Source organism: Scyliorhinus torazame, chromosome 12 (assembly GCF_047496885.1).
Source record: "Scyliorhinus torazame isolate Kashiwa2021f chromosome 12, sScyTor2.1, whole genome shotgun sequence".
NCBI lineage: Eukaryota > Metazoa > Chordata > Chondrichthyes > Carcharhiniformes > Scyliorhinidae > Scyliorhinus > Scyliorhinus torazame.
The window spans coordinates 18,955,856-18,976,683 of NC_092718.1; the positions used below are offsets into that span (position 1 = coordinate 18,955,856).

At 46.9% G+C, this 20,828-nt stretch overlaps 1 protein-coding gene across 1 annotated transcript in view; it reads right to left on the reverse strand.

The window, feature by feature from the left end:
* Window positions 1-1,303: 1,303 nt before the first annotated feature.
* The window catches only part of LOC140387413 (A-kinase anchor protein 13-like), a 478,070-nt gene continuing 458,545 nt past the window's right edge, over window positions 1,304-20,828 (reverse strand). Inside the window, 5 exon segments of the mRNA XM_072470498.1 lie at window positions 1,304-5,958; window positions 7,294-7,618; window positions 10,805-11,278; window positions 16,588-16,638; window positions 19,181-19,222. Coding sequence (XP_072326599.1) covers window positions 5,855-5,958; window positions 7,294-7,618; window positions 10,805-11,278; window positions 16,588-16,638; window positions 19,181-19,222 — 996 coding nt within the window. The 3' untranslated portion in view covers window positions 1,304-5,854.

Consider the following 20,828-nt stretch of genomic DNA (forward strand, 5'->3'; position numbering starts at 1 on the left):
CTTCAAAAATACGGTGTTGACTGCAAAATGCCTTGGGCTGTTCTGAAGCTGTGGAAAGTTCTATATGCTCATGCAAGGTTTTTCTTCAAGATTTTTTCTTTCACATTCAAATAATCAATTGACGAGGCGCTGTTAACATCTGGTGTCATTCCGGGAGGACTTTTGAAGGCTGGAAGATTTAGGAATGTGGCTGAGAGATACACAAGCCGAATAACTAAAGGTTTAGCCAGCAATGCCAGAGCTAGAGTGGGGTGAAGAGAAACAATAGCACAGTGGGTGTGACCTGGGAGACAGGGTGGAGGTGAGTCATGGTCAGATAGATTAAGTCAGCACAAGGAATCAATGCATCGTTGGTTCGACCCTGCAAGGGAAACAGTGTGAACCTCACCCTATCATAGAATTCCTACCGTGCAGGAGGCGGTATTTGGTGCATCGAGTCTGCACGACCCTCTGAAAGATCACCCTATCTAGGCCCACTCCCCCGCAACCCCACTTAACCTGGACACTCAGGAGTAATTTAGTACAACCAATCCCCCTAACCTGCACATCTTGCGTCGCCTATCGTGACTTGGTGGAAAGATTCAATCCATATCACTACCGAAAAGTACTTTGGGACGTTTGACTATGTTAAAGGCACTTTATAAATCCAACTGCAGGGTTTTGGTGAGACCACATCTGGAGTAGTGAGCACAGATTTGATCTTCATATTTAAGAAAGATAATACTTGAATTGGAGACGGTACCGCAATCATTTGCTAAATTGTTCCCTGGGATGACGGGGTTGTCTTATGAGGAGTTGCTCAGTAAATTGGGTCTACGTCCTCTGGAGTTTAGAAGAATGAAAGGCGTTTTATTGAAATCTACAAAATTCTGAAGGGGGTTCGATAGGGTGGATTCTGAGAGATTGTTTCCACTGGGCGAGGAATCTAAAACACGGAGGCAATCTCGAACATTTAGGACTGAGATTAGGAGAAATTGCTTCACTGAAAAGTGTTGTGAATCATTGGATTTCTCTACCCCAGGGAATTGTCATTAAATATATTTCAGGCTGGCAATTAAGGGAGGTGGGGAAATGAGGCAGGGGTTGGTCATTATCGTATCGAATGGTGGACAGGCCCAATTGGCCACATGGTCTATATTACTGTTCCTATTTCTTATGTTATGCGAGTTGTGATGAGAGCAGAATCCTTTCCTTCCCGATAGGTGCATGCAGCTCATCACTGCCATCTGGTGCCAAGCGTTGTTCCTTGTCCCCCGGGAAGAAAGTGAAATTAGTCAAAAAAGCACAAACTCATCCAAGTAAATCTATTGTGTAAATGTTTATTGTGGGGGGGGGGGGGAAATGAAATTTACATTGGCTTATAATCTATTACGGGAAAAATGATGATAAATAAAAGTTTAATTACAAAAAAAAGCTACCAGCGATCACGGAAACATTACAGAAATGTAACTATGTTTACACTTTCCATTTTTATACATTAATTACATCATAGATAAAATAATTAGGCTTTCACCCTTATAATTATTTTTTTTGTACACAGAATCGAGAAAAATGCAAGGTGTACCTTGGTACAAGTAGATTTTTTGTTTATCCTCAGGAATATTATTTTTGAAAGCAAAGAGGTATATAAAAATGCTTCAGAGGCACCCTGAGCACGTCCACGATTCAGTTAGTGCATAAATGTTTTCAGTACAAGGCAGGCGCGTCTGAATCAAGCGGTTTGGGACAGTGTGGAGAAACTGGGAGAGTGGGGCTGGAGGGTAGGCCGAAAGTGCGGAGACCGTTTCCGAGCACTGGTGAATGCTCTGCCTGCCTAAGTCGGGAAGGCTGCTTCAGGAAAGGTCCGGGGAGCTTCAAAATCCGACGGGTCTCTCGAGAGTCGAGCTCGCAGGGAATGTCACTTATTCTAGAAACATAACGGGCCCAGATTTAACTCTGCGCAAGCGAATGGGATTCGAGTGAGTTAAAATTTCGCCCAATTAAGTCTTCAGTATCCAGGAGCCCCTTTCGGAACTGGGCAATGGTCCTAGATCATACATGTGCTGGCGTGGAGGCAGGGGGCATTGGTATGCATTTACCAAACTCACAATACACAGGGAGAGAGAGAGGGAGAGAGGGAGATGGACATTAAACACTCATTAAAAAAAAATCACTCAGCCAGTGATCACAAAAGATGTAAAATCCTTGTTCACGGGCATCACACGATGACAGAAGTAAAAAAAAAAGGTTTTCAAACCTCAAATAAAAATGCCTCTGTCGATTAAAAAATGCCAAAAAAGAGTTTCTGGTTAAATTCCTCTGCGTGCTATCTCTCGTTAACCATTTCTGTTTATGCTATTTCAAGAGTCAAAAACACAAACGGATTACCTGCGCTGAATTAATAAAGACAGGAATTTAATATAAATGAGTTAGCCTGTGTAAAAAGGTAAACCTGCCCCAGATGATCATAGGCTGCTTTCCCCTTTGAGGGGAAGAGCTGACTGGTGGTGATTTAACCCGAGGGCCACCACACCTCAGGCAAGAGGCAAGGGGCAAGGTTGAGAAGGTGGGGACTTCCTGAATAACCAGTTAGCCGGTGCACAATAATGATGCAAAGATTGTCAAAGGTCAGAATAGTCAACAGCGGGGCTGCAGTTTTTGATAGGGATGAGCTCGTAACTAATCTCCCACTCCTATAGAACACCGCCCAAAGTTATGGCAGCAACAAATGGGGGCAAAGAAATGTTTGAGCGTTCTGCTGCACTGGACAAGGAGAACGGTGTAATTTGAAAAGGCACCATCTTAAAACAAGGCTGATATAATTGCATCCATAGGTACCTGTTTACAAATAAAAATGCTACCCATGAACTAAATCAGCCTAGACAGGAAACTTCTCCCACCTTCTTGAGAAGAATGATGTTCCAATATTTTTTTTGAGGGCGTGGGGTGATGGAACCCACAAAAACCTGCCGTGAATGGGCTTCTTGAAAAACATGGCTTAGCCCTTATTGAAATTTCTGGAGATTTTGTTTTGATGGTGTCAGGGAAAGGGGGGGTGGGGGTCACACAGACAGAACCCATTACTGACCGAGGCAGATGGACTCACCATCCCCCACTCCATGAGCAATATCCACAATATCAGAAATAAAGGCTAATACATCCATTGCAATCATTGCAAGTAAATTAAAGTAGGTGCCAAAAGCCTAGGGGGGAGGACCCCTTTTTTATTAAATTACAAAATTAATAGCAGCTGTTAAGATTGCAAAATCGAAACTGGACCACAGGATCTGGTAGAAGCTTTCCCACAGGCACAGTGGTTGTATTCTCCATGTATGTGGATTCTGCGATTTGGTAAAACGGGTCCCCATTCCCCTCAGACAGGAGAAACTTAAAAAACTTAACTGAAATGTCATCTTAACGTGAACATCTACTCGGTATAATTCCCTGACATGTGCGTTTGGAATCGACGAACAGCACAGGCCGCGTAATCGCGGCTGTCTTCGGCGGTAAGAAAGCTTACGACAGTGTACAAGTTTTCAAAAATGTTTTGGTTCTTTTAAAGTGCTTCCCGGCATCACACCATGCTGAGAGACAATACCCTTTTCAAGCTGGCCTTGTATCACCTGGAGTGAACCATGGATCAAAGCCATCTCTGACTTTTGTCAGGTACCAAAGTGGCTCAGGTGGAGTTAAGATACAGAGTAGCCATGTTCCAATTGTATCGCAGAATAGGCTTAACGAGCTGATCGGCCTATGTGTTCCTGACCTAAAAGAGGCCACGTATTGCTTAGCAATCCACAAGCCATCTGCAACACAGCAGAAACCTGATCAGCTGGCCTCCCCCACGTGGCTCCACCTTGCCTCACTCGGGTCTCTATTTTCAGTAGGGCGCTTCCCTCCTTCAGCGTCATGGTACCTTGCACTAAGACAGAGGCGTAAGAGGTTAAAGGTAAACGGGTGATTGTGATCCCTCTACAGTAAATTCCTCCCAAATCCCGAACAGGGGCTTCCCTTATCCAATCTGTCCTCAAGCTCCCTCCAAACATTAACAAAGCAGAGGGTGTTGAAGAAACTGTCCAGTGTCCCGTGACGAGGTGTATTCAGAAAATTGTAGGTGTTCAGTGGTGATGTGCAAGCTTGTGCTCATTGAGGTGGGGGGCTTTCGCGTTGTGGAGTGGAATACTTCTCCATTTCAGGAAACTGGTGCTAGCATCAAGGACATGCAGGTGAGAGGCAGGCTTCCTTTGCGTTAACATCTTTAGCTTTAGCTCCCCCCCCCCCCCCCCCGGCAAGCTGCCAATGTGATATTTTCCCCATTTTCTCATACCAGTTAACCATTTCAACACCCCACCCAGTGAGATTCCCTATATAGTGCCAAATTACAGGCAGTTTTGTGCTGTGATTAGTCCGAGACTGCCCAAACTCATTCCGCGCGCGGCTCTTTTGAACGCCGATTCCGGAGACTCTGACCGCCACTGGCCCGCTCTGAATCTGAACCCAGGGTCCGGTAGGTACCTGGTACATTCCGCCAGCTCACCTTTCCCCATCAAATCATAAGCAGGCCAGCCAAAAGAAGACACTATCAACTTTAAAAATAATGAGATGATCTAAACACAGACAATTAAAAATATCCCAATCCTAGCAGAATGGAAATTAAAGCATCAGGAAAAAAAAAATCAAGTATAAACCATCGTGCATTAATTCCAACTTTGTTCCTTTACAGTTTCTGGTTTTAGAAAACATCATACATTCAGAATTTAATTTTACACCGATATTTGACAATTCCTTCCCCTCTAGATTTAAATATTAACATGTTTGAAGGAAAAAAAAAATCTCAGGGGTGAAGCTTTCGCTCCCTCAAATGGGAGAAATGCACAAATTAAAAACCATTGCACTCACTGCAATTTTATTTACAATGTAGGTTGATGATGCAGAGGGAAGAATTAACCTCACACACCACCGCCAGAAATTCTAAGCGACCCACTTGGCTGACAAATCAATCTCTCTCGCCCTGCATTATTCACCTTCACCTTTCCTATCTCAGTCAGTGGTTTGTTCAGTCACTGGGAGAATGGCTGGATAATTTTGGAGGGGTAGGTTTAAAAATGCCAGGAACGTTGCCCCACCCCACCCCCTCCAACCAACCAAGCACCTCCAAGTTAATCGCCAAAGCCAGAATGAATGCAAGAAGGAAGCAGATTGTTGCTATTAGCTTTTCAGAAAAGTCTTTTGATCAAATGCTCATCCTGTGCTGGAACTTGTAAAATAGAAAACACTCAAAAACGTTCCAATTCCAGGTGTCACCCTTCCCAATCGGCCAGGATAAAGCATCTGAGGTTTGAGGTACTGGCGACAACCCTACTGATGGTGGGCCAACTCTGAAATGCGATGCGGCATCGCAGAAGAGCAGTGGCCCACTCAAGTACAATGCTAATGCACACAGCACAAAGCACCGAGAAAAATTGCCATGGCTCGGAAGACTGCACCACTTCACGAAATACTGAACAATTTTGTTTCCCCACTCCAATTTAATCTGCATCAGTTTCCCATAGAGTCTCAAAGCTCTGCTTACAATTTTGGGTCAATGTTTCTCAATCTGTTCTTTTGTTATACAGAGCGAGAGAGATCGATGTACCAACTAAATATATATATATATTATATATATATATATATATTTATTCTTTAAGCATGCAGTTCCATCAATATCGTCATCACAGGCAATGGGGAAGGCAGTGCAGATGACACACATCTGGTCACACATATTGTTGACACCCACACAACCTTAACAGGAGTGCTCGAGGGGGCCCCAGTCCTCTCTCTAAGCTGCTCCCCTCCCCCCAACTCAATCTCCAAACAGCCTCTAATGCAGGAAAGCTCAGCAGTAGAAAACCTCTTCATTCCCCAGTAGTTCATTCGCAGGATGCTTTTTATCTGGTACTTTCTGATGCAGCGTGGAGCTGTCTGCTGCTGGTAAGACATCTGAAAGCACACAACAGAAAGAAATGTTACTTTTATAAACATTTATATATATTTCATAAAGACTTGTATTTGTGCAACAACTTTGACAACAACCCTCACCAGTAAAGCAGTTTCTAAAATCAATTTTTATCACCTAATAAGAAGTGAAAATATAAAGTTTCTTTTCCTATGTGTTTGCTCGCAGCAGTATCCTAAAGATTAATGTTCAATTCCTGGAGATTCTAGAGTAATCCTAGCAGGTTGGTATTGTCGCGCAGCCCCTTTAAGGAGGGGGGAGGGGCGGGAACCACATGACTGGTTCGGGGCCATCGCGGTCAAGGCAAAGAGGCGACAAGTCGTCCCGGGTGGGAGACTTGGGTTTTGGTCCGTGATCTTGCTTCAGATCCACCTTGGTTAGAAGGACGGGCCGTGGCCCAGTCGGGGCTGGTGTCTTATGTGGTCTATGTTAACAGGAAGACCATCAGAAAGCGCGTCGACCACCGGCGGAGTAGAGGGACGGTGGTCCCCCCCCCCCACAAGTGGGCAAGTGCAGCTGGCATCGTCAAAACTAATGTAAACTCTGTCCAGCCAGGAGGAGCCAGGGTCTCCTGATTCTGCTCAACCAGCTGCACCTGTCGGGGCCGGTGAGGCCGGTTTGCCTTTTGCTGAGGCGGTGCCCCCTGAGGTGACACCGAGCGTTGACAATTCATTTGCCCAAAGGAGTGCCAAGCCTGTGGCAGGGCTATGGAGGACCCAGAGGTCTTCAGACCGATTGACTTTTTGGTGAACTCTTTCCCCTATTGTCTCACAACAATTGTAGCATCTGTATATAGTTTTTGGGGTAGTTGTAAAAAGGGATTTGGAGGGGGGAGGGATTTGTTGCGTGGCCCCCTTTAGTGGATGGGTTCCACGGACCACGTGATCAGCTTAGGGCTAAGTGCATGGGAGCACGCGAACCTCAGCCACTAGGGAATTTGTGGGGCCCTTGGATCAGGACCCCGGGGAGTGTGGACCGGGGAGCTGATATTAGGATCTGTTGTATTGTGTTCTCTGCCTGTTACTTAACTGCCTTTGCCTTCATCAATAAACCGCTCTGTTAACTACTAGAAGCCTCCAGTGTATGTCTCGAGCCTCTACAGTCGGTAACCCCACTTCCTTGCTGCTCACGACCCCTAAATCCCCCGAAAGATGGTGAGAGCCTCACACTGCTCCAGCTGAGAGTGCTATTCTCAGCAGGGTTTGAAACGATAAGTGGCCAAAACATTGCAACACATCCGTTGCTGTTTCAATATTCAATCTCGCAAGAGCTAACGCAACATCCCTCTGGTCCAACTCCAACTGCTGGCTATCACATACCTGAACTGTACTCGGATGGCAGGTTTCCAGACCGGTGACCTTTGCCCTTGCGGTGTTTGGACTTCTTCTCCTTTGGTTTGGCAAGCTTGAGTAACCGTGGTGGGAGCGGGTTGTTTGTGGTGTTTCGCGGCTGACCCGTGAGGTTCTTGGCATTGCTTTGTGTTGAGTCTTTCCAAGGAGGACTGGAAGAAGTCTCCATGTCCTCCTTCTTAAGGTGCACGTCCAAACGTTCCTGGTTTAATGAATTAGAACTGAGGTGTTTTGTTAAGCTCGGGGTTCCCTCGGTCAAAGCACCCATGGGTGTTGAAACCTCGCGATCTGAAGCCTAAGGGAGTGGAAAGGAAAAAGTTACAAATTGCAGAACTTTAAATGAGCACAACTGTTTTCCCCTCTACATCAGTTTCTGCTCTTCCTGCCTTGTGGGTAATGACCCCATCTGCCGGGTCACTGGACAATGACCCCCTCTGCTGGGTCACTGGACAATGGTCCCCTCTGCCGGGTCACTGGACAGTGACCCCCTCTGCTGGGTCACTGGACAGTGACACCCTCTGCCTGGTCACTGGACAGTGACCCCTTCTGCCGGGTCACTGGACAGTGATCCCCTCTGCGGGTCACTGGACAATGACCCCCTCTGCCGGGTCACTGGACAATGGCCCCCTCTGCCGGGTCACTGGACAATGGCCCCCTCTTCTGGGTCACTGGACAATGGCCCCCTCTGCTGGGTCACTGGGCAATGACCCCTTCTACCAGGTCACTGGACAATGACCCCCCTCTGCCGGGTCACTGGACAATGACACCCTCTGCCAGGTCACTGGACAATGGCCCCCTCTTCCGGGTCACTGGACAATGGCCCCCTCTGCCGGGTCACTGGGCAATGACCCCTTCTACCGGGTCACTGGACAATGACCCCTTCTACCGGGTCACTGGACAATGACCCCCTCTGCCGGGTCACTGGACAATGACCCCCTCTGCCGGGTCACTGGACAATGACCCCCTCTGCCGGGTCACTGGACAATGACCCCCTCTGCCGGGTCACTGGACAATGACCCCCTCTGCCGGGTCACTGGACAATGACCCCCTCTGCCGGGTCACTGGACAATGACCCCCTCTGCCGGGTCACTGGACAATGACCCCCTCTGCCGGGTCACTGGACAATGACCCCCTCTGCCGGGTCACTGGACAATGACCCCCTCTGCCGGGTCACTGGACAATGACCCCCTCTGCCGGGTCACTGGACAATGACCCCCTCTGCCGGGTCACTGGACAATGACCCCCTCTGCTGGGTCACTGGACAATGACCCCCTCTGCTGGGTCACTGGACAATGACCCCCTCTGCTGGGTCACTGGACAATGACCCCCTCTGCCGGGTCACTGGATGCCTCTTTTTGTTGGTTGCCCTCCTTACCCATACCATTCTTCACACAGATTATACAGCGAATGTCTGCAGGCTACAAAATAATGTGATTCTTCTCAACCATGCAAGCCCGATAACAGCATTAACAGAACCAGGAAGCTGTCACTTCACGTCTCGAGCCTGTTACTACCATTCAATTAAATCATTCTGTACCGGAATTCCATTTACCCACTTTGCTCCATCAACCTTCATACCCATGCCTAATAGAACTGCATCAAGTTTAGATTTGTAGTTTTCAGTCACCCAGTTCTTTGTGGAAGAGTTTCAGACTCTCGCTACCCTTAGTGAAATGAGATGCATCCTGACTTTGAAGTAATGTTCCTTTGTCTGGATTCCGACCAGGGGTTCTCTCTATCTACCCCATCAATTCCTTCAATCACCAAAAACATCTCACTGGCTGCTGGGTGACTCAGGAATGTTAGCCGAATTTCCACCTTCCTTCTTCAGGAATTGGGAATACTATTGTAGCCCCGCTTTAAAAAAGGTGACCTCAGCACAGACTGGGAATTCAACCTGAAACTTGCCAGCCTCTCTGGCTTAGATACATCAGACAAATAGTTTCATCCATCAAGCGAGCTAGAAACCAAACTAAAAGACAAGATTATTGGACGCACTGGAGAATATGGCCAGTGTCACTGGACAGTTGCGCCACTTCGACAGTATTTACAGTGAGAAGTGAAAATATTGTACTATTTCAAGAGTTAGCTCTGACCCTGAAAGAGTTTGGTGTCACACCAATGCACAACATTAAAGTGGATTGGCTAAGGTGCAAATGCTCCCAGTCTATGGGGAGCAACATGCTAAAAAGCTCCTGTGACAACTGCAGGGAGTTAGTTAATGTACAAACCCCACTGCTGCACGCAGCCATAATAAATCACTGAAGATCAGTGTCAGACCAATTGGCCTGGGCAGAGACAGGGCTGGAGAAGGTACTAAGGAGTCAGACAATGGAAGGACATGTAAAGCAGTACACTGGAGGCCGTGAACAGGGCTTTGTATGGGGGAGAAGTGAGGATTGTAAGCCAGTTGGGAATTTGGGCAGAATGGAGATGGGGGCTGGTGAAAAGTGCTTTGCTATCATCCAGTTTGGTGTTAATTAAAGTTTGGATAATGGATTTAACAGGAGTGACTAAGGGTGCAAAGCACGCAAGATTACAAGAGGTGGATGCAAGTGATCTTAGTAATGGATTTGATAGGAGGTTGACCCAGGGGCAAATCGGACACAGAGGTCATGTGCCATCTGGTTCCATCTAAGCAAGCACTGGGCTGAGTGAGTAGAGTTGGGGGCAGAGGTTAGAATGTGGAACATGCTTCCACAAGGATAGCTGAGACAACTGCATTTAAGGGAAAGCTAGATACACACGAGGGGAAAGGAATAGAAGGATATGTTGATGGGACGAGCTGATACAGGGTGAGAGGAGCCTCATGTGAAGCATAAACGTCAGTATGGACCAGTTAGGGTGAGGGGCCTATTTGACTCTAAACACTATCTTGATGGGGTCTGAATAGAGGGGATTCAGTTTATCCCCAATATTCAACCCTAGAAATGGTCGGAAAACAGAGAGCCTTTTGGGAATGGAGTGTGCTGGTGCAGGGAGAGAGAGAGCGAACACTGGATGTCATCAGTATGCATAAGGAAACTTTCTCCATAACAAAATAAAGGGCGGTCTTTAAATTTTGGCTTTTGCCAACCTTTGACCAAGTTCAATGGACTCATCCAAGTATGGGACAACAATGTGTATGTTGTGTCAACTGAGTGTTTGGACCAATTAACATGAGGATGAATTTCTGCAGGTCTCAAGCAGGCAAACTATTTGCCTGTTTTGGATCACTATACATGCTGTTTTCCCCACTGAGGGTAGTGGGGAATGGTTAGAAGGATTAGTAGACTGAACATCAACCTGTTGAATCTCATCAAGAACTGCAGCAATCCAGAGCCAGAAGTCCTCGGGGGACGGGGGGACTTCAGCCCCGCGTTTTTGGCTTCAGTCAGCGCCATTACCTATCGAGTGACAAGACCTGCAAGCAGCCAACTAACAAGAAGGGAGAGACAATCCTGCTGGTACCGTGCGATTTACCATGCGGGGAAGTCTGTACCTGTGAACTGAGGGAGTCCGAGTGTGAAAGGCGATCCTGTCTTTGGTGGGTTAGCAGCTCCTCTTTCTTCTTTAGCTGCTCCTTCTCCTTGTCCAACTGCTTCTGTGTGGTCCTCAGCCTCTCCAAGTCCAGCTGGTACTCCTCTTTCCTCAGCTGGAGCTCCTCCCTCTCTTTCTCCACTTCCTTCTGCAACCTGGCTGCCTCGGTGTCGTGCAGGGCCACCTTGGCCTCCCGCTCGCTGAGTTCCTTCTCCCTCGCCTCCCGCTCCCTTTCCCATTTCCTCTTCTCCTCCAGGTGCTGCGCCTGCTGCCGCTTCAGGTTCGCCAGCTCCTGCCGGTGCTTCTCCAAACTCCGCTGCTTCTCCTGCTCAATCAGCGAGTTGGGCCGCAGGGATGGCCGCGTCAAACGCTCGCTCCTCTCACTCAACGCTTGCTTCTGATCCTCAATGAATGAATCTTGTTGCACCACCACAGCCTGCCCGGGGCCAGAAAGAAAACCATTGTTATGTACAGCAAGCATCAGAAATTGTTTCGTTTTTTGGGGGGCGGGCGGGGAGGTGCTTCAGAGCATATCACAGCTGGGAGTAAAACATTCGCACACACATTTGATGAATCTTGTGACAATGCTCACAGTTGGAAACAATGTGTTGTGCTGACCTGTTGTGTTGTGCACAATCACCTCAAATTTACCCATTAAATACCCTTATTCCACATGTTTTTCCAAAGCATTCTTGCAAAATTGGCTGGCGTGCTGGGCCATTTCGGAGGGCTGCTATGAATCATTATTGTGGATCTGGCAGGCGTTGGCCACACTGGGTAAAGCCAGGTTGTTAGGTAATTTGGACATTTTGAATTCTCCCTCCGTGTACCCGAACAGGTGCTGGAGTGTGGCGACTAGGGGCTTTTCACAGTAACTTCATTGCAGTGTTAATGTGAACCTACTTGCGACAATAAAGATTATTAAAGGGTGTTCGTGAACTAGATGGGGTTTTACAACAATGCTGTAAAGTTATAGTCTCCTGGCCGCGAGGTTTGCTAGTGTCACACGGGAGGGTTTAAACTAGTATGGCAGGGGGGTGGGCACGGGAGCAATAGGTCAGAAGGTGAGAGCATTGAGGGAGAACGAGGGAATAGGGACAGTGGGGCTCTGAGGCAGAGCAGACAGGGAGAAGTTGCTGAACACAGCGGGTCTGGTGGCCTGAAGTGCATATGTTTTAATGCAAGAAGTATTACGGGCAAGGCAGATTAACTTAGAGCTTGGATTAGTACTTGGAACTATGATGTTGTTGCCATTACAGAGACCTGGTTGAGGGAAGGGCAGGATTGACAGCTAAACGTTCCAGGATTTAGATGTTTCAGGCAGGATACAGGGGGATGTAAAAGGGGAGGCGGAGTTGCGCTACTGGTTAGGGAGAATATCACAGCTGTACTGCGGGAGGACAGCTCAGAGGGCAGTGAGGCTATATGGGTAGAGATCAGGAATAAGAAGGGTGCAGTCACAATGTTGGGGGTTTACTACAGGCCTCCCAACAGCCAGCGGGAGATAGAGGAGCAGATAGGTAGACAGATTTTGGAAAAGAGTAAAAACAACAGGGTTGTGGTGATGGGAGACTTCAACTTCCCCAATATTGACTGGGACTCACTTAGTGCCAGGGGCTTAGAGGGGGGGGGGGGGGGGGGGGGGGGGGAGTTTGTAAGGAGCATCCAGGAGGGCTTCTTAAAACAATATGTAGACAGTCCAACTAGGGAAGGGGCGGTACTGGGCCTGGTATTGGGGAATGAGCCCGGCCACGTGGTAGATGTTTCAGTAGGGGAGCATTTCGGTAACAGTGACCACAATTCAGTAAGTTTTAAAGTACTGGTGGACAAGGATAAGAGTGGTCCTAGGATGAATGTGGTAAATTGGGGGAAGGCTAATTATAACAATATTAGGCGGGAACTGAAGAACAGAGATTGGGGGCGGATGTTTGAGGGCAAATCAACATCTGACATGTGGGAGGCTTTCAAGTGTCAGTTGAAAGGAATTCAGGACCGGCATGTTCCTGTGAGGAAGAAGGATAAATACGGCAATTTTCGGGAACCTTGGATAATGAGAGATATTGCAGGCCTCGTCAAAAAGAAAAAGGAGGCATTTGTCAGGGCTAAAAGGCTGGGAACAGACGAAGCCTGCGTGGAATACAAGGAAAGTAGGAAGGAACTTAAGCAAGGAGTCAGGAGGGCTAGGAGGGGTCACGAAAAGTCATTGGCAAATAGGGTTAAGGAAAATCCCAATGCTTTTTACACGTACATAAAAAGCAAGAGGGTAGCCAGGGAAAGGGCTGGCCCACTGAAGGATAGGCAAGGGAATCTATGTGTGGACCCAGAGGAAATGGGCGAGGTACTAAATGAATACTTTGCATCAGTATTCACCAAAGAGAAGAAATTGGTAGATGTTGAGTCTGGAGAAGGGTGTGTAGATAGCCTGGGTCACATTGAGATCAAAAAGACGAGGTGTTGGGTGTCTTAAAAAATATTAAGGTAGATAGGTCCCCAGGGCCTGATGGGATCTACCCCAGAATACTGAAGAAGGCTGGAGAGGAAATTGCTGAGGCCTTGACAGAAATCTTTGGATCCTCACTGTCTTCAGGGGATGTCCCGGAGGACTGGAGAATAGCCAATGTTGTTCCTCTGTTTAAGAAGGGTAGCAAGGATAATCCAGGGAACTACAGGCCGGTGTCCCTACTTCAGTGGTAGGGAAATTACTGGAGAGAATTCTTCGAGACAGGATTTACTCCCATTTGGAAGCAAATGGACGTATTAGTGAGAGGCAGCATGGTTTTGTGAAGGGGAGGTCGTGTCTCACTAACTTGATAGAGTTTTTCGAGGTGGTCACTAAGATGATTGATGCAGGTAGGGCAGTGGATGTTGTCTGTATGGACTTCAGTAAGGCCTTTGACAAGGTCCCTCATGGTAGACTAGTACAAAAGGTGAAGTCACACGGGATCAGGGGTGAGCTGGCAAGGTGGATACAGAACTGGCTAGGTCATAGAAGGCAGAGAGTAGAAATGGAAGGATGCTTTTCTAATTGGAGGGCTGTGACCAGTGGTGTTCCACAGGGATCAGTGCTGGGACCTTTGCTGTTTGTAGTATATATAAATTATTTGGAGGAAAATGTAACTGGTCTGATTAGTAAGTTTGCAGACGACACAAAGTTTGGTGGAATTGCGGATAGCGATGAGGACTGTCAGAGGATACAACAGGATTTAGATTGTTTGGAGACTTGGGCGGAGAGATGGCAGATGGAGTTTAATCCGGACAAATGTGAGGTAATGCATTTTGGAAGGTCTAATGCAGGTAGGGAATATACAGTGAATGGTAGAACCCTCAAGAGTATTGAAAGTCAGAGAGATCTAGGAGTACAGGTCCACAGCTCACTGAAAGGGGCAACGCAGGTGGAGAAGGTAGTCAAGAAGGCATATGGCATGCTTGCCTTCATTGGCCGGGGCATTGAGTATAAGAATTAGCAAGTCATGTTGCAGCTGTATGGAACCTTAGTTAGGCCACACTTGGAGTATAGTGTTCAATTCTGGTCGCCACACTACCAGAAGGATGTGGAGGCTTTAGAGAGGGTGCAGAAGAGATTTATCAGAACGTTGCCTGGTATGGAGGGCATTAGCTATGAGGAGCGGTTGAATAAACTCGGTTAGTTCGCACTGGAACAAAGGAGGTTGAGGGGCGACCTGATAGAGGTCTACAAAATTATGAGGGGCATAGACAGGGTGGATAGTCAGAGGCTTTTCCCCGGGGTAGAGGGGTCAATTACTAGGGGGCATAGGTTTAAGGTGAGAGGGGCAAGGTTTAGAGTAGATGTACGAGGCAAGTTTTTTACGCAGAGGGTAGTGGGTGCCTGGAACTCGCTACCGGAGGAGGTGGTGGAAGCAGGGCCGATAGTGACATTTAAGGGGCATCTTGACAAATACATGAATAGGATGGGAATAGAGGGATACGGACCCAGGAAGTGTAGAAGATTGTAGTTTAGTCGGGCAGCATGGTCGGCACGGGCTTGGAGGGCCGAAGGGCCTGTTCCTGTGCTGTACATTTCTTTGTTCTTTGTCTATTACAGCTACCATGGAGCTTGGTCCTTCTGAATTTCTCAAAACAAAACCCTCAGTAGATTTGCCTTTACATTTGGTCTGTCAATGTACAACCCCAACCCTAAGAGAGGTGAATTTAAATTAACAGACTTTATTAAAACTGGACACTAGAGGGCACTGTTGGAACACAAAACAGATTTCATCTTCCTCCAATTGTTGTTCAGTTCCTCGGGAGAAGCTTCTCAATTGGCTACTGGGGAACGACCAACACAATCCTCATTCATTTCTATAACCACGGAGCAAATACCCTTTCAGATTCAAGGGGATAAATGCATCACCTAATGTGATGTTAGAATTACACTTCCGGAAGGTCCCCTGTTCGTTTATGGTCAGCAGATGGGGCACTAGTTGTTGACCTCAGTACCCCTGCATTAAGGAGGGGAAATCAGCATGCATCTCTTGCTTCTGATGACTAGTGGGCATAGGTGGACAATGGATGAAGACCATTCTGGTTTATCAATAGCTTCCGCTCCATCAAAAGGTCAGAAGTGGGGCTGTTTGCTGATGAGTGCGTGTTCAGTCCCATGCTTAACTCCCCAAATAATGAAGCAGTTCATGCCTGCAATCACCAACAGCTGGACAACAATCAGATTTATGCTAGTCAGTGTCAAGTAACATTTGTGTCACACCAGCGCAAGGAAATGGTCATCACCGACGCGGGGGAATCGAACCATCACCCCATGACATTTGATGGCATTACCATTGCTGAATTGCTCAGCATCAACATTCTGGGAGGGGTGCTATTTACCAACAACTTGACTGTATTATGTAACTGTTATTGTGTAACAAGAGCAGGTCAGAGACTAGGAAGTCCACAATGAGTATCTTGCCTCTTGACTCTCCAAATCCTGCCCACCATCTACAAGGCACAAGTCAAGATTGTGATGGAATACTCTCCCTGTGCCTGGATGAGTGCAGCTCCAACAACACTCAAAGAAGCTCAACACCATTCAGGACAAAGCAGCCCATTTGATTGGTATCACATCCACCTCCTTTGAACTTTCATTCCTTCCCCCATTGACGCACAGCGACAGCATTGCGTACCATTGATAAGATGAACTGTAGCAACTCGCCAAGGCCCATTTGACAACATCTTCTAAACCGTGAGCTCTATTGCCTGGAAGAATAAAGGCACCAGGCACATGGGAAGACAATAACCTACAAGCGTGCCTCAAAGCCACACACTATCCTGGCTTGGAACTGTATTATACATTCACTGGCACTGGGTCCAAATCCGGGAACTCTCGTCCTAACAGCATTGTGCATCTACGCCACATGGACTGCAGGGGTTCAAGAAGGCAGCTCACCACCACCACCACATGGGCAATTAGGGATGGGCAGTAAGTGCTGGCCTTGCCAACGGCGCCCATATTCCACGAACTAAACAATAACTGGAATGATGGCTGTCGATGTTCACAGATAATAAGTCCTCATAATGGCCAATACCAAGGGTGCTTGGCACCAGTGGGATGTGTGAGCATGAAAGGAAGAAAGAGAAAACCAGTCCAGGATGCTTTTGTGGTCAAGTTTTGGGACACATGAGAAAGACAATTAAGGGGGAAAATGCACATCTTAATGCGTCATAGCCATGGTTCAGTCAATCTAGTAGCTTCAGAGATTACGGCAAATGGGATGTGCCTGATGGACGTACCTGTAAACCAAGCAGTAACTGTTGTAGGGTCAACACCTTCTGAAGCACATACTGTAAGAGAAACAAGTTGCAAATGGTGAAGCAGGAACAAGAACCTATACCGACACTGAACCAAAGAGCAAAGCAGACACCCAAGGGGTAGGGCAGGAACGTGAATGGTTGTAAACTACACAACTGGACAGGACTTCTCTTCCCATCATCCTTATGCATCTAAAAAGTTTAGCTTTAAAGGTACATCATACTTTATAAAAGTTAGGCAAAGTGCTTAAACAAAAAAAAACCTGAATGTTCGTCACCTAAACGGTACTAATTGGGACCAGGTGACCGATTAATTGGATTATCTCCCCAACTAACCCGAACAAAAACTTGGCCCAGTCCTTTCTCTCCTATTAATACAAGTTATTAGAAATCTGCAAAACCAGCTTAAATTAAAAGTCCTCAAATCCACTTTTCATTACTGTAACTGGGGTATTTATATCGACTGCAAGGCTGGTCTTGTGCAGCTGCTGGAAGTTCCGATACAATAGCCTCGATATAACCTTTCTGGATTTGCCAAGGATGCTTCCAGGAGATCCTGGAAAAACCCATGTCCGCCTGAAATCCGCCTGCTGGTTTGCATTGCGTCTCAGCCTGGATTTGAAGACCTGCACCCCAGGAAACCAATACTCAACTGATATTAATATAAAAAGCAGCAAACATTGTGGGCTGGATTTTCACGGAGTTGTGGGGACACTGTGGAGGGGTGAAAATGGCAGCCGGGACCTGGTTCATGACCCCATTCCTGGGGTTTCTGAATTTCGGAAGCGCCTTTTAAAGGTGTGGGTCAGTTCGGGTGGTAAACCCACACACACCCTGCAATCCCGACCTGGCCAGCTCCATTGTGGGGGTAGGTTTGTCCTAGTCTTTTTCAGTTTTCACAGGGTCTGCCTAGCTTTTCAAAGAGTTATTCTTCACGGCCCCTCAGAGATGTCAATACCCATAGTCTGCCCGAGGAAACCTTTTGAAAGGCAAGTTCAAAGGTCCCCCTCATGCCTTCCCCCCCAAGCACCACCCACATCCTATGGCCCCTCATGCCAAGGTATATCTGCTAACCATCCCTTATGGCCCCTCATGCCCCATGCTAAGCAATGAAAATGAAAATCGCTAATAGTCACTAGTAGGCTTCAAATGAAGTTACTGTGAAAAGCCCCGGTATAGAACTAATGAATTCTATAGTGACAATAGGATTTGTAAAAAAAAAAAACTTTTAAAAAGTCATACATTGATAACTTTCCACTTTCTTTAAACAATTTTTTTTTACTATAGGTCAATACAAGTGTCAACAGTCCAGACCCTTTAAATGGTGAATGGGTGAAACTGCAAGCACTTGAAACATCTTGAACTTGAGTAAGTAAATATTGTACAATTGACAGAAGAGATCAGAGAGTCCAAGCTGTCAATCAAGCAATGTTTTCACTGGGGCAGAGATGATTTGATAATCTAATGGATTTCCGGACGCTTAGCCAAGTCTCAAAATGCATGAAGGCTGAGGGCGAGGGGTGTGAAGGGTGAGGGCTCGATTGCCGTACTTTTTTCATTCTAATTGGGATGCTTTTGAAACAGCCTGCCTCGGCACTAGGCAGCCACTGTGGCCTTGAGCGGCAATTTCTGGTCCCTGGGCAGGCGGGACCAGAGGATTCCGCCCAGTGTAGGTGAGCAAATTCAAAGTGGGAGTGGAGAAGGGAATTAAAACATCAAAAGTACAAGCCTCACGCAGCACGGTGGTGCGGTGGTTTGCACTGCTGCCTCATGGCACCGAGGACCCGGGTTCGATCCTGGCCCCGGGTCACTGTCCGTGTGGAGTTTGGACATTCTCCCCGTGTCTGCGTGGGTTTCACTCCCACAACCCAAAGGATGTGCAGGTTAGGTGAATTGGCCACGCTAAATTGCCCCTTAATGGAGGGGGAAAAAAAAGAATTGGGCACTTTAAATTAAAAAAAATACAAACCTCTCCCAAATTCTGGGTTCAGAAAATTCCCAGGACAAGTTGGGAACATAATTACACCTGATTGAAAGTCTCAAATCTGTATTATATCCCAGGTCGACTGGCCCGGCTGCAGCCCACATGCACAGCCAACAGTCCCTACTTCCCATCTTTCCTGGCATTTTGCCCAAGGAGGGTGGGGCAGTGCCAAGAATCTTTCCAACTCCTACCACCCACTGCAACACTGAAAATCCAGCTCGATAAAATCAAACTAGTTTTAAAGAAAAATCCGACTTGGCTTGCACTTTGTGACCCGTAATCATCTGGTGAATCGATGTTGGGTAGTGAATTGATGGACAGGTGTAGTCTGAGCTGATGTGTGGAGACTTCGCCGACCTCAGTGAGTTACTGAAGAGCAGTTTATATCTGTGGTACCCAGAACTCCAATACCATCAGGGAGCTGGGAAGTAAAAATTAGTTACAGGACGGGGGAATTATTACTAGGCTCTCTGTTTTGGGTACTGTGACATTATTACATTCCGCAAACCTCAGATAAACACGTTTATTATTTGCAGTCTTCAATTTTCAGTGTTTGTCCAAATCAACCAGCCATTAATAAATCAGTCTTACCTCATTCTTTCTGATCGGCAGCAGCAGGTTTGTGGTCAGTCCCTATTACAAAAAGGGAAAATACAGATTTGAGAACGTTTTTCCCACCGTAGAAACCTTCCAAGTTACGGCACAGAAAGAGGCCATTCAGACCATCACGGCTGCGCCGGCCAAAACCAGGGACAGAAACAAAGAAACTAGCTCATTTTAATCCCACTTTCCAGCACCTGGCCTGTCATCTTGCAGGTACAGCAACCCTAACCTTAACCTCAGATGCACATCTGGGTACCTTCTAAATGAGTTGAACGTTTCAGCCTCAATCACCAACTCAGGCAGCGAAGTCCAGATGCCCACATTGTCTGGGTGAAAAAGCTTTTCCTCACAAGCCCTCTAATCCTTCCAACAACTTATATCACCTAGTAAATGACCCCTCAGTTAGGGGACACAAGTCTTCCCTGTCTATGCCCCTCATAATTTTGTACACCTCAATTAAGTCACCCCTCAGCCTGCTCTGTTCTAAGCCTATCCAATCTCTCATAATAGCTGCAACTTTCGAGCCCTGGCAACATTCCTGTAAATCTCCCCTGCACTCCCTCCAGAGCAATTATGTCCTTCCCGTAACGTGGTGACCAGAACTGTGCACAGAATTCCAGCTGTGGCCTAACCAGTGTTTTATACAGATCCAGCATTATATCCCTGCTTTTGTAGTCAATACCCCACCTAATAAAGGAAATAATACCATATGCTTTCTTAAAAAAATTTAAAATTTTTTTTTTTTTTTTAAAAAGAGTATCCAATTATTATTTTCTTCCAATTAAGGGGCAGTTTAGCATGGCCAATCCACCTAGCCTGCACATCTTTGGGTTGTGGGGGTGAAACCCACGCAGACACGGGGAGAATGTGCGAACTCCACACGGACAGTGACCCAGGGCCGGGATTCAAACCCGGGTCCTCAGCGCCGCAGTCCCAGTGCTATCCACTGCGCCACCCTGCTGCCCTTTCCATATGCTTTCTTGACCACCTTGAAAACCTGTCCTGCCACTATCAGGCATGCACTGCAAGGTCTCACTTCCTCAACCCCTCTCAATATCCTCCTGTTTACTGTGTACCCCCTCACTTTGTTTGCCCTCCTCAAATGCATTACCTCACTCTTTATCGGATTGAGTTCCATTTGCCACTGTTTTGCCCACTCAAGCCATCCATTTTGGAGACAAAACCCAAAAGGTTAACCCTGTTTCTCTCTGCAATGATGCTGCTCGAATATTTCCAGCACTTTCTGTTTTTATGACTCTGTTGCCCAATTGGTGGAACAATCCTAAATCAGGACACCTAGAAGTGTTAGTATTGGCAGCTTGGGTTATACACAAATTAACGCGTACAGGGATCTTCCGACTAACACTGACATTTTACACCTCCTGTCGAATTACAATCTGGCTCTCAACTCCGTTCTGATCTTGGCAGTCAGTCGCCACTCGAAAACCTGACAGAAAAAATAACTTGTCTTCTGACGGAGGTTGTGGTTCAAGAGAGACTGGTCTGATCGCTCAACCGACAAAAGCCATTTGGATTTTTGATTGGAGGATTAAAAAAAAAACTTTTCAGCAGTGGATTATTTTCTAACAAGTGCTTCTAACAGGTTTTTAATGATCCTCCTAACTTGCCATCTGTT